Source organism: Triticum dicoccoides, chromosome 1B (genome assembly GCF_002162155.2).
Source record: "Triticum dicoccoides isolate Atlit2015 ecotype Zavitan chromosome 1B, WEW_v2.0, whole genome shotgun sequence".
NCBI lineage: Eukaryota > Viridiplantae > Streptophyta > Magnoliopsida > Poales > Poaceae > Triticum > Triticum dicoccoides.
The window spans coordinates 155,891,525-155,907,061 of NC_041381.1; the positions used below are offsets into that span (position 1 = coordinate 155,891,525).

Consider the following 15,537-nt stretch of genomic DNA (forward strand, 5'->3'; position numbering starts at 1 on the left):
ATTGATTTATCTTGCAATGGGAGAGGTGCTTTGTTATGGGTTCAATCTTGCGGTGCTCTATTCTAGTGACAGAAGGGGAACAAACATGTATTTGTATTGTTGCCATTAAGGATAAAACGATGGGGTTTATTCATATTGCTTGGATTTACTTTGTCTACATCATGTCATCTTGTTTAAGGTGTTACTCTGCCTTTATTAACTTAATACCCTAGATGCATGCTGGATAGCGGTTGATGGGTGGAGTAATAGTAGTAGATACAAACAGGAGTCGGTCTACTTGTCTCGGATGTGATGCCTATATACATGATCATTGCCTTGAATATCGCCATAACTATGTGCTTTCTATCAATTGCCCATCGTATGTTATGTATTCGAGAGAGAAGCCTCTAGTGAATATTATGGCCCCCGGGTCTACTTTTATCATATATAAAAACATAAAAATACCTTACTACAATTTTATTTCCTTTTTTATTTTGCAATTTACTTTATATATCTACCACTACAAGATTTAATCCTTGCAAATAACCGGCAAGGGGATTGACAACCCTCTTGTTTGTGTTGGGTGCAAGTATTTGCTTTTGTGTGTGCAGGTGTTGCTAACGAGGTTCTGTGTGGTTCTCCTACTGGTTGATAAACTTAGTTCTTAACTGAGGAAAATAGTTATCTCTGCTGTACTACATCATCTTCTCTTCTTCAAGGAAATCCCAACACAACTCACAAGAAGCAATGAAACTGGTGCATACTATGCAGATCTACTGCGGCAGTTCTTTTTGCCAGTTGGCGTCCAACAAATCATGAAAAAAAGGCATCTCCAAGGCTGGGCGATGACTTCATTGCATGGGGGCAAAATGTACTTGTATCTTCACCATATGTAGTGTGTATAGGCTGGCGCTCGAGGACAAGTTGCGTCTGTCTTCAGTCGCGGCGAGCAGGGCACCGGACAAGCGACGTGTCGCCTGGGCATTTTTATGGAGGTGCCCTGCTCCTCCAAAGGTGCGTGTTTTCGAATGGCGTGTGGCTACTAATGCACTTGCGACCTGGGCAAATACATTTGAATGCCATATGGATTTAACCGACGTGTGTCCACTATGTGGTCTCGAGCGCGAGGACACATTTCATGTGTTTTGCAGGTGCCCAAAGGGTTGTTGATCTTTGGCAAGCCATGGCGCAAGTCTGGCGAATACCCGATGTTAAATCAATCCGTAACACAAGACCAGAGTAGTTCTTGAACCCCATTTCGGAGTGTGACGAGGGCAACCGCCTCAGAGTCCTCATGTTGATGTGGAGGGTTGGTTTGCTCGCAATGAGATCCAACATGACAAGGTACTGCCGCCCATGGAGGTGTCCCGATAGTTCCTACAGAGTACGTAATCTCATCGTTAGGCATCCAAAAATATCCGACGGGTGACTGGGACAAGGGGAAGATGGTCATCCAACTAGAGGGCCAGAGCAGTCATTATCGCATGTGAAGGCCAGCTGTAAGCCGCAATGCAAGTGGAGCCCGCCTTTGGAAGGGTGGGCTAAGCTCAATGTCGATGAGTCATTCTCCAATGATGATGGAAGTGTCGGTGCGGGGATGGTCTTGCGTGGCATGACGATGACATCATTTTCTCTACCTGCCGCTCACTACGATCATGCCCGGACCCCTTACATGCTGAGCTTGCAGGGTGTATGGAAGGGTTCGGCCTAGCTCTTCAGTGGACAAAGACGCCGATTATCGTGGAGTGCGACAGTTTGCAGGCGGTAAAGATGATCAAGGCAAGTGGGCCGGATCGTTCCCAGCATGCAATGGTGATTTCTAAAGTTAAAAGTCTTATGGGTACAAGTACAAGGGAGTGTTGTGTCATTCATATCTATAGAGAGCAAAATAATGTTAGTCATCTGTTAGCAAACTTTGGTAGGACGAAGAACCATATTGTGGTTTGGCTTCGCTCCGGACGTGCTAACATCCCTAGTTGTGTAGGGATGAATTTCTTGTGCCTTTTAGTAATATACTTCTTTTAGTCCCATATAAAAGAAAACGTGAGGGCGGAGGTGAAGCGTGGGTGGGAGGGGGCGGAGGGGGGGGGGTCCGTCTTTAAGACACGGATCTAAATCCTGTTTTCAAAATCTTTTAAATGGCTTTTTTAAGTGTAAATTTTGTGAAGGGCCTTTTGGTCTTTTGCGGCGTCACTTTGAACTTTTGGAGTGGGAGTTGCGTCTGAGAATTGAGATGCGATTCCTCCGTGGTGGAGTGAGCCTTTCGGTTTCAAAATCGCCCCGTCTTCCACCGTTTCCACGTACCCGTCGCTCTTCCCCTCTCTCTCTGTTGCCCACTCTCTGCCTCCTCCGGTCCCTCCCCAAATTCGTCCGTTCCCAGCCCCGGCCGCGGCTGCCCTCCTCCTCCCCGCAGCCCTCCCGCGCCGACGGCGGCGGGGCACCGCAGGCCAGCCCCACCGGCGCTGCAGCAGCGCGGATCGGTTACCCCCTTCGTCGGTAAGGAACCAAACAAACCTAGCTCGATTGCGTGCTAGTTGGTTTTTCCTCCTCGGGTATTTTCCGTTGCCGCTGCAGCGAGCGACCAAGATCTAAACCGGTGCTCCATGGATGGCGCCCTCTAATCCTCAGTTCGGTGGGCTCGATTTAGGTCGTTCCCCCTCTTCATTCTGCCTGAGTTGACCCGTGGTAGTCCGGGCGCAGACGTGCGGTTTGGGCAGAGCTTATTTCCGAAAGTCTAGGGTTTTCTCTTCTTCCCTGGTGATGTAATTGCTTGAACTTGGGGAATTAGGGTTATATTGTTTGGTGAACCGTTAGGAAGTTGCGGACGAGATTTCTTGATTTGGGTTATTTGTTTTTGTTCCTTTTACTGTGCCAACTATATACAATTCGAGATTTGCTTCGAAATGTTGTGTACGATTCCACAATTTACTCCTTGTCTTCACATTTCACTACTTGGCTTTATATTTTGGTCCGTGATGGCAAATGGCAGTACTATACTAGTTAAATAACAGTATGAATTCTTCCATTTCTTCGAGATCTGCAGCATATCCTGTACTTATGCGCGATAATGTATTATTTTCCTACTTATGATTGGCTCTTCACTGCCCAACTTTAATTGCTGGATTTGCGAAGGAAAAAAATGTATCGGAAGGCTGTTATCTCTGTTACAGTTCATCTATGCATGTGTATACCACCTTTTGTTTTAGGCTGACTATATAGACACTTAGCTGCAGATAGATTATACACCCATTGTCCTGCACAGATAAATTACCAATAAAAAACGATATGGGAAGGCTGGCTATAAGATCAATTCCTTGGCTGTATCCTTCATGTTAATCTGCACAGATTTATTGCCAAATTTCTTTATGTAATAATAGCACTCATTTTCTGGTGCCTTACTCCATTTGCATCATCATTTCCAGTTTGTGATCTAGCTATGTTCTATTGTAGGTTAAGGCACAACAATGGCTTCAACTGCTGCAGTACCGGCCGCAAATACAAATGGGAACCATGCACTAAGTGTGGACTCACATTCCAGCCAAGATGTTAGGCGGCGAACAGTTGTTGTTGCAAAGAAAAAACCTACACCTGAGCTTCTTACTGAAGGTGGAGTTAATGGGGTCCCAGATGATAAGGTTTCTAGCAAGAAAGATATTGGTCATCATACAAGCCGTGGAGAGTCAGTTATCGACAAACCAAAATATTCATCTGAGGCAAGAAAAGATGCATTTCCTCCGGCACCTTCTTCTGAACATCGAAAGAAAAGTACCACTAAACATGAAAAAGCCAAGTGGGAAACTGCACTAAGTGTTCTGATGAAGCTTTGCCTTCTTTTTACGGCTTTTGCTTGGATGGGGCAGGTGTTATGGGGATGGCAAAATGGGGATTTATCATTTACAGCACTTGATATGGAGAGCAGACTATCAAAGGTAGAGGTGTTCAAGAAGACGACTAGGATGCTCCAGGTGCAACTGGACATTTTAGATAAGAAACTAGGAGATGAGATCGGCAAAGCAAAAAGGGACATCACAAAGCAATTTGATGACAAGGGCAAGAAGTTAGAGACAAAGGTGAAGACATTGGAAGGCAAGGCTGACATATTAGACAAGTCACTTGCTGAACTGAGAGACATGGGTTTTGTCTCCAAGAAAGAATTTGATGAGATTCTGACTCAGTTGAAGCGAAAGAAGGGTTTGGATGGCACTGGGAGTGATATAACCTTAGACGATGTAAGAATATTTGCCAAAGAGATAGTGGAGATGGAGATAGCCAGGCATGCGGCAGATGGTCTTGGAATGGTGGATTATGCATTAGGGTCTGGTGGTGGCAAAGTGGTTAAGCATTCGGGAGCTTTCAAGAAAGCTAAGAGCATTCTTCCTCGTCGTAGTGAAAGTCACAAAATGCTGGAGCCAAGTTTTGGGCAGCCAGGAGAATGTTTTGCACTGGAAGGAAGTGTTGGATTTGTGGAAATCAGGCTCAGGACCGGAATTGTTCCTGAGGCAGTCACTCTAGAGCATGTCGACAAGGTATGGCTATTCATTGTATTACCATAATTTGGTATTACCTTTTTTTTTTCATTTTGGCATCTCTCTGGCTGTAGCTCATTATTTTCCATGCTACATGCTCTTATTTTTTTGTCGACAAGTTCTGATTTGAGATAGCTGACAACATATGACATGTTGGGTGTGTGCTCTGATTGATCCTCTTCACTTTTGATGCCATTACTATCTATTAGAAACTTCCAGAAAACATCAAACATCATTACATGGAGCTCTATTTGTTAATAGTATTGGACTTCATATGTTCTTCCCCTCAATTAGGCTTTATTGTGCCCGGTCGGTTTTACTGAGGGAAAAAAATGAAGTATTGCCCCTGAAAACTATCTATAAGCAAATGCCATCTCAAGTTGCTGCCCAACACTTTTCAGTACCTACATGGCTCACACTTGGCCCTCTGTGACCAGTTGAGCTAATGTAGTTTTTTTTTTTTGGCCAGTCACTCAATTTAGGCTCAGTTCGTGGTGCGCTGAGCTGTATTGAACTTAGTCTTTAGGAAAAAGTTGGTTACACAAACAGTAAAATGGGCAAAAGCTGGTTGGGCAAACAGGATTATCATAATCAACCACAATGCCAAACGTGGCCTTTGAAAGTATTGGTCAACAGTCCTGATTCGCTTTTGGACATCATGACCTCGTTCTGTTCCTGCTTACTCTGAATCTAATCCACAAGGCTAATCTTACAGGCATATATGTGGTTCCAAGATCTTGTTTGCCTTGATCTGATATCCTAGAGTTAAATTATCTTTGATGGGTTTGATCTGAATAGTATGCGAGGTGGAACTGATGCGGTGCTTGGAATCAGTTACCAAGGGAGCTTATGTTCTTTGTTTGCTGTGTTCCAGTTGACATGACTGGTTCTTCCATTTTGTTTGCTTGCTTTATGATCTTATTGTCGAACAACCATGCCCTGCCTGTCCTTGACTCCTTGAATCACTTCTCTACTTCATTAATTCTAGTCATGCCTTGCCTGTGCAGAGTGTGGCCTACGACCGGTCCAGCGCTCCCAAGGATTTCCAGGTCAGCGGGTGGTACCAAGGAGCAGACGACGATTCAGACAAGCAACCACGCACGCCGACAAGCCTAGGAGAGTTCACTTACGACCTCGAGAAGAGCAACGCCCAGACCTTCCAGCTAGACAGGACCACCGCCGACGCGTCGGTCATCAACATGGTCCGGCTCGACTTCTCCTCGAACCACGGACAGCCTGAGCTGACGTGCATCTACCGCTTCAGGGTGCACGGCAGCGAGCCTGGCTCTCTTGGCGCTGCGGCGTTGTGAGGCCTGATCTAGTTAGTACCTGTGTGCCTGGGACCATACGGTTTTTCCTGTTTAGCTTTGATTGAAGACTTGAAGCCCCTGCGAGACAATAGGTTCAAGTTGATTCTAATCTGTAGCATAATGTTGCCACTATGGACAGACGCTGACTTACTGTTCTTGTTCCTAGCTAGAGGTGCTAATTTCTCTCTCAAAAAAAACCTAGAGGTGCTAATTGCTTGTATCTGGCAACTATGATTGCTCCCTGTACCCTACCGTGGCAGTATCTGTAATGTAAAATTATTAATTAGGGTGTGAACTGGGGTAGTGTTCTTGTGTGTTTGGAGTTTTTTATTTGCTGTGAGATTGCCCTATATTTTTGTTAATCTCAACTACTCCTTCCGATCCAAAATATAGTGCTTCATCTATTCCTGTGCTTCAACTTTGACCATAAACTTAACCAACAAGATCGACTATGGCGGGAGTAAAAATTATACTAGTGAATTTGTATTCAAAAGAAGTTTCCAATTATATAATTTTTTCTCCCGCCGCAGTTGGTGTTGTTAGTTAAATTTATGGTCAAAGTTAGACCTTGAAAAGCGTGGACACATTATATTTTGGAATGTAGTACTATTTACATGACGTGCACTGATTATCGACATTAAAACTGTCCTGGCGTATCTTCTTTGTCATACTTTCGGTTTGTACAAGGCGAATTTACAAATCTATAGTTAAAGGCTGAGATAGGAAATACAGTACAAGATTGCCAATTTCTTGGATGTTAGATTTTTGTGAGGATATACAGTACACAGAGACTGAATGGTGGGAGAAGCGTCGAAGGAGGAACAAATTTACGGAGTTTGACGTTTCTCTATTTTGTTATCTGCAATACGCTGCAAGCCTGATGCGTGTTACTGCAGATCTTTGTTTTGTGTTCTGCATGAAGAATCAACACGGTGACTGCTACCATTTCAGTTTTTGTTCTTATTCTTGAGTTGCATAGCAAATTAAACAACAGCACCAGCACATGCACACCGTCCACCTCAGCAGAAGCTCTCTTCTGGTGTCAGAGAAGCTGATGAAGAGGGAGGTTGCGGAGCAGGAGCCGGACAAAACCTCCTGGTTTGAAACAATATGAAACATCTTCCACATACAAACACCAAGAAATCAGAAAGCTCCAACTGACGACTAAACAATCACATTTGAACGGCAACCAGTACAAACTCCAACCACAAAGTTCGATAGATAGTCCGCTCAGATAAATATCAACAAAATTGGATGGAACTTACGAAAGAGACTTAGGCATACGAGGCGACAAAACAATACATTTCTGTCTCGGGATGTATACACTGGTCCCTGCCATTCTTTCCTAACCGTTATCCACGGATAGATATTCTTGATGGCTTCTCCTTGCTTTGTGTCGTCCTAAAAGTAGTTATTCGGTTTTCTGGAGATTAAACATATTGATGCATCCAGCAACCTCCTTACCAAAAAACAAGTTTCAACCTGCATTGGTTCAGGGAGACTAGAGCAGTTTGACCGTGTGTTACTGAAAATTTCTCCTCGGCCCAAGCCGGATTTGCAGGTTGTCCAAAACACGGGCAACATTGACAAGCCGTGGATCGTCAGAAGGAATTTCTCGTTCCTGCGTCGGGAATACAAGAGACCATGAAACAGGGTTAGAATCCACGTACGGTCAATTTTATTCTAGTTTGTTCAGTCAAGCACACTGATACGTTGAAGCAAGCCTTGTTGTTTTTATTGCGTGGCATGCACGGTAAGCTCTCAAAATTTGATAAAACTCAACCAGTTTCGGCATAGTAAACTAATGTTATAATTGAACCCAATCCAAAGTTACGAAAGAAACACGGGAGGACTCCAAGGTGAGGAAAATATACCAGATGACATGACTGACTCTAAAATATTGAAGCTTACCTTCAATCCCTTGTAGTATGCTTCAACAGCAGGAAATGCTGGAATTATATTGCGGGTTTGCAGCATATCCCAGATATAATTTGCAGTTGTATATCCACCAGTCTGAACAAACCCACAGAAATTTCAACAGTCATTGGTGCAACTCGATTTTTCTTTCAGGAAGCATTAGCACTTCTGTGACTTCAGTACTGAAAGGTGGCAGTTGTGCTGCTTACCTTTTCACCAGAAGCCGCTAGTAGAAGATCCGTCCCCATCTTGGGATTCAAGAAGAATTTTCTTTCAGTCATTTTCTCCTGAAAAATATTGTAAACCGTAAGATTTTGAACTCCCGAGTTAGTCAAACTGTAACACAAAACTAGAAGGAAGGAATTACCAAGGTTGCTTGAGCAACTTCCATTCCTCTTGGAGTATACCCTATCATAGCTCCCTCGGCAAGTGTCTGCATTCCATTGATGCATAGAATATAAAAGGTGCATGTGAGAAATTGAGAACACATGGTGTGGATAAGAGAGATACATAGATTCCTAATTATATATTTTATTGTTACACGAATCCTATGTAGGACCTTAATTAGCTACTCTATAGTAAAGTTATCTATATTATTTTGTATGCATATTATCCCAAGATGCTCAGTTTTTGGCATGTGGCTAATTTTTGTTCAGCATATAGGATTCATACGGTACCAAATTCAAACTTCAAATTTGATTTCCATCTTTTACTTTTTTAAAATATAGTGAAATATAACTGTTATTTGTGAAATCTGAGAGCTACCACTGTTGGATCCACTAATCAAAATGGTCTCTTAATCAAAAATTAGCAGCTAGCTTAAAGTTAATAAGCAGCAGTACGATTGTGTTTTAGAGCCTGTGACTATAAAGGAACAATAAATCCTGTAGTGGTTAATTGGAAAGTTCTACAAAGATTCTGAAAGTTCACAACTAAATTTTTGAGATCAAAATAGTCCAAGGCACAAGGCCTGATGTGTACCGCGAAACATGTCCATCACTAGGATTTGAAGATTCGTAATGGAATTAAACCTATGTTGCTTTCAACCACAAATATTAAATTTGAAGTTATAACTTTAACAATATACTCACCACATACAGCTCTGCGGGTGTGGGTTTCGAGCTTGAGAACTCTTCAAACATCTTAACAGCGGAATCAATATCTCCACATCGAAGATAACACCTTTTCAGTTAAAGGACAAGAAATTAACAGATAGATCCAGAAGTTGATAGAAATCATTACCATAGAAAAGGACAAACATGATGGGTTGCCAAATGACAATTGCAGGTATCCTAAAAATAGACACTGCATTTCGAAATACTATGTACATTTACCTAAACATCGGTACATAGTGCGATTCATTGATTTGCAATGTCCACTTTATAAGATTGTTAATTCAACGTGCACAAGAGACTTTTCAGTATGCATAATGTGCAGGCTTAAAGTTTTGGACAGCGAAGCTATATCAGTGAATCTCGACAAAGATGACGATTCCTTGATGAGTTCTCGACATACTAAGAAGCTGAACATATCAGGAGCAATTAACCATTGAAGTTCCTCATAACCATGCAATGTATCATTAGATCAATACTGTTCAGCATGCAGAGTTGCAGATTACCTTACAGCTTGCATCACAATGAAGGCATCATAATTAAAATTCTCTTTAGTGAACATGTCAAGAAGTGCTTCGAGTGTCTGCAAAATTGTAAAGAGGATTAAATTTCATAGTAGGTAAAGCTCAACTTCATGGCATGAGCTAACTACGAAATGTAAGATAACTAAATTATGGACATGTGAATTTGTCAAGTATCAATGCTGCTGGGCAGTAACTAGACACGGCTTACTAAAAACACAGTGAAAATGCAGCATAGCACACCTCTTTGCTCCCCAAGTCTGCACAAGCATGGATAGCAACATGATAAATTGTTAACTGCTTAAATATAAATCCTCTTCTGTGTGCAAATTCTGCTGTTGGCAAGTTGTATAGCTCTTCGTCTGACACATTCATCATTATATTCTCAGCACTATCATTTGCTACCCTTTCAACATACCGCCAACCTTTTGACTGCTGGACGAACTCAAGAATCTGAAAACAAAGTAGAGAAAAGGATGAGCACAGTTATGTTAAATGCACCACCACAACAAACTTTCTTGAGTGCATAACATACTTTTGCCGGAGTATCCTCACTGGCTGGTGTCTTGTTCTTGAATGCAGTTATTAGTCCAGCATAACAAAACTTGTTTAATCCAAGTCCAGCGGCGGTCATATCACGAACTATAGCATAACTGGTAAAACAATCACATTAGTGTTTCTCCCAGCATAGATAATAAACGGATATACTGGAAAGATTTGCTGTTCAGGATAAATTATACTCCCTCCATCCGGTATTAGTTGACGCTCAAACGGATGTATCAACACGCTTAGGAAGTACGTTGGAAAACATGCTTAGCTACCTAATATAATTCTAGAGCAAAACTTGCCACAAGCTGAAGAGACAACCTAGGCACTAGTGGAATTGATGTCTTCTGATAACGTATCCCCCCACATTATGCGAGGAAAACTGGCACTCCTACTCTGTAACCTCCAGAGGCTCTTATAACCCTTGATGTACCAACACGTTACATGTAGTCTAGTGTTCAAATTTGTGGAACTAGTAGTAATTAATCCTGTATTTTTAGTGGTCTAAATGGAGCTTTACTAACGGAAATACGAAAACAAGGGAACAGCTATTGTACAATCTGCAGGCCTTGGCTTATTTGCTCCAAGTGCCCAGTTGATAAGTCACAACATCATGGTAAAGATAGTCAACCACAGTGTATATCTTGGAATACGTGATTTCGTATTTCAGTCTTAAATGTTGCATGCTTCTACAATCTGAAAACATACAAATTGATGCGAAGGACCCCTTACACTTGATCAGTACGCCCAGTTGCTGCAAGTGCATTCAAGAGACAAATGTAGGTTTCTCCTTTCAACTTAACGCCATGTGCTTTCATTTCTTCCAGAAGCTTCAGTACAGGTAACAAAAGTTAGAGCATTAGTGAGCACGAGTAACAGAAGAGAGGCATCGGCAGCAACTCAGAAATACGTAGGAGGATAACCAACCAAGATTGCCGCATCCGAGTTCTTGCATTTCCCGCAAGTGGAAATCAGAAAATTGTATAGGTTAACCTACAAAGAATTGAGCCATTAGCCTAATTCGTCCGACAAAATAAAAAGGGAATTGGCATAGGAGATGAAGGCATGTAAAGAAGAGAGTGGTCTAACATCAGGCTGCAAGCCCATTTCTCTCATCTGATCGCGGAAGTAGAAAGCATCTTGTAGCCGGCTGCCTTTCATGGTGCCGACTATGAGGTTGTGGAATGTGTCACGCACAGGCTGCACCCCGTCGAGTAGCATGTCATCGTAGGCATCACGAAGCAGGTAGGGCCTGAAGACAACACGAAAGCATTTAATTCAGACTCGGAAAGAAACAATTAGGTTGGCACAGGCATGCGCGTACCCACACCAGATCATCGACGCAACAATAGCAGCTTAACAAAACTATCCTAACGGGAAATGCCACTGCTCGGAACTGCGTCGAACAGGTGGTGTGCAGGAACCGAAACGAGGGCGGGACGTGCCTGCGCTGCTGGACGAGGGACCCGATGACGGTGTTGTACTCGGAGACATTGTTGGCGTAGTTGCGGCGCATGTACTCCTCCGTGGACGTCGCCACGCCGCGCCGCCCCATCCCCGCGGCCGCCGCCGCCGCCGCCGCCGCCGCCTGAGCCGTAGCATGCCGCAGCTGCCCTGCACCGCCAGATCCAGATGTTAGTCCCGCGGAATTTGCGAGCGAGCGAGACGGGATCTTGTGAGAGGGGGAGGAGGAGACCTTGGAGCAGGAGGGAGTTCTTGAGGAGGCCCATGGCGGATGGTGGGGGGAGAGGTGGTGGCGCTGCGTCGACTGAGGAAGAGAGACGAGAGAATGGGAGGAGGGTTTAAGAGTTACTGAGATGGCCGAGATCGATGTGGACCGAGGCCCATGGGCAGGTTTACGTTTCGTCTCACGGGCCAGGTCCTAGTTTCCATGTGCTTTTTATCCTATTTCTCTAAAAAAAAGTGTTTTTTATCCAGATTCTCGAAAAAGGCGCTTTCTTATCCATATCCTGTTTGGGACTGCTTTTCTCTTTAAAATTCAGTTCCGCTTCAAAAAAACACAAGCCAAAGGGGATAGCTCACGATATGCTGCTTCGCAAAAACTAGAATATGGGGTGCAATTTCTAGTTTTTTATGAAGCTCTTTAGGGGGTGCTCCAAAAAATTCTAGAAGTTGGGGTTGGGGGAAAATTATCCACCATTGTCACCAGTAAGTGGATACTCCTTTGTTTCTCCCCTCTCACCCAATCAAATAGATCATTTCCACCAAAATTCTCATTCTTGAAGCTGGAGCTAGATGGAAGCCAAACATTCTCTTTGGTAGTGCTACAAAATCAGATACCAACCCGAATAGAAGAGAGATCAGAGTCCCAGAGTATAGACGAGGAGTAAAAGATCCTAATACCACTCAATGTCGACGTGGGCCTGTAAGCCACACAACCATGTTAGTAAAACAATTTTTCAAAGACTAGACTCGACTTCAGCCAAGGAGTTGGAAATGGGGTTTCTACAGGCAGTGAGCTCTGATACCAACTTGTGACGCCCTCAATTTAATCGTACACTAATCATACACGCAAATGTATATGATCAAGATTAGGGATCACGGGAAGATATCACAACACAACTCTAGACACCAACTAAAATAATACAAGCCAGTGGCCTCGAGGGCTCGAATACAGAAGCTCGATGCAAACGAGTCAGCGGAAGCAACAATATCTGAGTAGAGACATAAGTTAAACAAGGATGCCTTAAGAAGTGAAACACAAAAGCAACAACGATCAAAGAGGCAAGGCCTCCTGCTTGGGACCTCCTAACTACTGATGGTCGTCGGCGGTCTCCACGTAGTAGCAGTTGACGGGGTGGCATCTGGTTCCTGGGATCCACCACCTGATCGCAGCAACCGAGTATAGGGGAAAAGAGGTAGCAAAGCACAACCGTGAGTACTCATCCAAAGTACTCGCAAGACTTACATCAGATCTATACTAATTATGCATCAGTATCAAAGGAATGAGTTGTATCTGTGGACTGAACTGCAGAATGCCAGAAGAGAGGAGAAAGCCTAGCCTATCGAAGACTAGCATCTTCAAGCATCTTGCAGCATTCAGAAGAGTATAGAATAACATTTTAATATTAACAAGCATGTTGTAGTATTAACGCCCATAGATCCTTCCTCGACTCCCTGCGAGAAAGCAATCCCGGAGCCAACATATCCACCACATATCTCAAGTATCCATTTCTAGTTGTAATAGATCAGGATACCACTCCGAGCGTCCATTACCGTGGACACGACTATTCGAATAGATAATATTCCCTCACTGATACGCGTCGGTGCTATACAAATGATTTTTAACCCCTTTCCGCGACGACATTTGGAACCATCGCCAAGTGAGTGTGGGCGATAGGGGGTCCTTCCCACACGACCCAGAAACCGTCGGGGATAGGGAGCCAAGATGCATATACAGTACTCCTACTTGTTTGTGCTCGCATTGCCATCGCAGTCGGTATTCTGTGGTGCTACGTTTACGATGTGTGGCCCATCACAAATAGTTCACTATTATAGAACGTGTATGATAAGCATACAATCACACACATTTGCTTTTCCAAAACCGTATGTGATAACTAATTAAGAAGATTAGCTAATCGTCGTACAAGTGTCAGACAAGATTACGAAAATGTCGAACCGTCATAACATCGTCATACACGACAACTATCGCACACGCTATTCTGTGGTGCAACGTTTACGATGCATACTTCATCAGAAACAGTTCATGGTTGCGAATCGTGTATGATAAGGGAACTATTACAAACGTTTAGTTTGCCCGCATTGTTTGTGATATTGTTTGACATCGCACACACTTTGCAAACAACAACTGTGTGCATGCTTGCACACGTTTCCTCTCTGTGAACTGATGACCCACAAGTGTAGGGGATATATCGTAGTCCTTTCGATAAGTAAGAGTGTCGAACCCAACGAGGAGCAGAAGGAAATGATAAGCGGTTTTCAGTAAGGTTATTCTCTGCAAGCGCTGAAATTGTAGGTAATAGATAGTTTTGTGATAAGATAAATTGTAACTAGTAACAAGCAAATAAAGTAAATAAAGTGCAGCAAGGTGGCCCAATCCTTTTTGTAGCAAAGGATAAGCCTGGACAATTTCTAATAATGAGAAAAGAGCTCCCGAGGACACATGGGAATTATCGTCAAGCTAGTTTTCATCACGCTCATATGATTCACGTTTGGTACTTTGATAATTTGATATGTGGGTGGACCGATGCCTGGGTACTGCCCTTACTTGGACAAGCATCCCACTTATGATTAACCCCTATTGCAAGCATCCGCAACTACAAAAGAAGTATTAAGGTAAACCTAACCACAACATTAAACATATGGATCCAAATTAGCCCCTAACGAAGCAACGCTAAACTAGGGTTTAAGCTTCTGTCACTCTAGCAACCCATCATCTACTTATTACTTCCCTATGCCTTCCTCTAGGCCCAAATAATGGTGAAGTGTCATGTAGTCGACGTTCACATAACACCACTAGAGGAAAGACAACATACATCTCATCAAAATATCGAACGAATACCAAATTCACATGACTACTAATAGCAAGACTTCACCCATGTCCTCGGGAACAAACGTAACTACTCAGAAAGCATATTCATGTTCATAATCAGAGGGGTAATAATATGCATTAAGGATCTGAATATATGATCTTCCTCCAAGTAAACCAATTAGCATTAACTACAAGGAGTAATCAACACTACTAGCAACCCATAGGTACCAATTTGTGGTTTGTATACAAGAGATGAACTAGGGTTTTGAGAGGAGATGGTGCTGGTGAAGATGTTGATGGAGATTGATCCCCTCCCGATGAGAGGATCGTTGGTGACGACGATGGTGATGATTTCCCCCTCCCGTAGGGAAGTGTCCCCGGCAGAACAGCTCTGCCGGAGCCCTAGATTGGTTCCACCAAGGTTCCGCCTCGTGGCGGCGGAGTTTCGTCCCGTAAGCTTGCCCATGATTTTTTCCAGGGTAAAAGCCTTCATATAGCAGAAGATGGACACCGGAGGGCCACCAGGGGGCCCAGGAGACAGGGGGCGCGCCCAGTAGGGGTGGGCGCGCCCCCACCCTCCTGGCCAGGGTGTGGGCCCCCTGAGGTGTTTCTTTCGCTCAATAATTCTTATTAATTCCAAAAATAAGTTTCGTGGAGTTTCAGGATTTTTGGAGCAGTGTAGAATAGGTTTCCAATGTTTGCTCCTTTTCCAGCCAGAATTCCAGCTGCCGACATTCCCCCTCTTCATGGTAAACCTTGTAAAATAAGAGAGAATAGCCATAAGTATTGAGATATAATGTGTAATAACAGCCCATAATGCGATAAATGTTGATATAAAAGCATGATGCAAAATGGACGTATCAACTCCCCCAAGCTTAGACCTCGCTTGTCCTCAAGCGGAAGCCGATATCGAAAAATATGTCCACATGTTTACAGATAGAGGAGTCAATAAAAAATAGAATATGGACATGAGGGCATCATGATCATTCTTATAACAACAACATATATAGATTTTGTCACATGATTTCTTATGCTCAAGTAACAATCAATCACAATGTCAAGCATGGTTCAAAAACATCATTGAGAACTAACAAACTATAATCTCAGTCATTG

The 15,537-nt window shown here is 43.3% G+C and overlaps 2 protein-coding genes across 2 annotated transcripts; one reads left to right on the forward strand and one right to left on the reverse strand.

Annotated features, from left to right (window-relative positions):
* The first annotated feature begins 2,244 nt into the window (after positions 1 to 2,244).
* Positions 2,245 to 6,177, forward strand: LOC119324890 (SUN domain-containing protein 1-like). Its single transcript, XM_037598657.1, has 3 exons — positions 2,245 to 2,475; positions 3,430 to 4,505; positions 5,513 to 6,177. Exons 2-3 carry the CDS (start codon positions 3,444 to 3,446, stop codon positions 5,813 to 5,815), a joined length of 1,365 nt encoding a protein of 454 aa, XP_037454554.1. The 5' UTR covers positions 2,245 to 2,475; positions 3,430 to 3,443; the 3' UTR covers positions 5,816 to 6,177.
* Positions 6,178 to 6,958: 781 nt separating this feature from the next.
* On the reverse strand, positions 6,959 to 11,731 carry LOC119324899 (pentatricopeptide repeat-containing protein At4g35850, mitochondrial-like). The gene is made up of 13 exons (XM_037598665.1): positions 11,608 to 11,731; positions 11,357 to 11,525; positions 11,001 to 11,163; positions 10,839 to 10,904; positions 10,644 to 10,741; positions 9,901 to 10,018; positions 9,609 to 9,818; positions 9,351 to 9,427; positions 8,824 to 8,914; positions 8,100 to 8,165; positions 7,942 to 8,019; positions 7,727 to 7,828; positions 6,959 to 7,436 (listed from the first exon to the last, which is right to left on the reverse strand). The coding sequence occupies exons 1-13, from the start codon at positions 11,639 to 11,641 to the stop codon at positions 7,338 to 7,340; spliced, it is 1,371 nt and encodes a 456-aa protein (XP_037454562.1). The 5' UTR covers positions 11,642 to 11,731; the 3' UTR covers positions 6,959 to 7,337.
* Positions 11,732 to 15,537: the final 3,806 nt, after the last annotated feature.

Excerpts from the sequence above, each read along its gene's own strand:
- LOC119324890 (XM_037598657.1), top strand. The coding sequence starts at position 3,444 with ATGGCTTCAACTGCTGCAGTACCGGCCGCAAATACAAATGGGAACCAT. Across the intron at positions 4,506-5,512 it reads CTCTAGAGCATGTCGACAAG|AGTGTGGCCTACGACCGGTC; the intron begins GTATGGCTATTC and ends TTGCCTGTGCAG.
- LOC119324899 (XM_037598665.1), bottom strand. The coding sequence starts at position 11,641 with ATGGGCCTCCTCAAGAACTCCCTCCTGCTCCAAG. Across the intron at positions 9,819-9,900 it reads GTGAGGATACTCCGGCAAAA|ATTCTTGAGTTCGTCCAGCA; the intron begins GTATGTTATGCA and ends CTTTGTTTTCAG. Across the intron at positions 7,437-7,726 it reads CATACTACAAGGGATTGAAG|GAACGAGAAATTCCTTCTGA; the intron begins GTAAGCTTCAAT and ends TTCCCGACGCAG.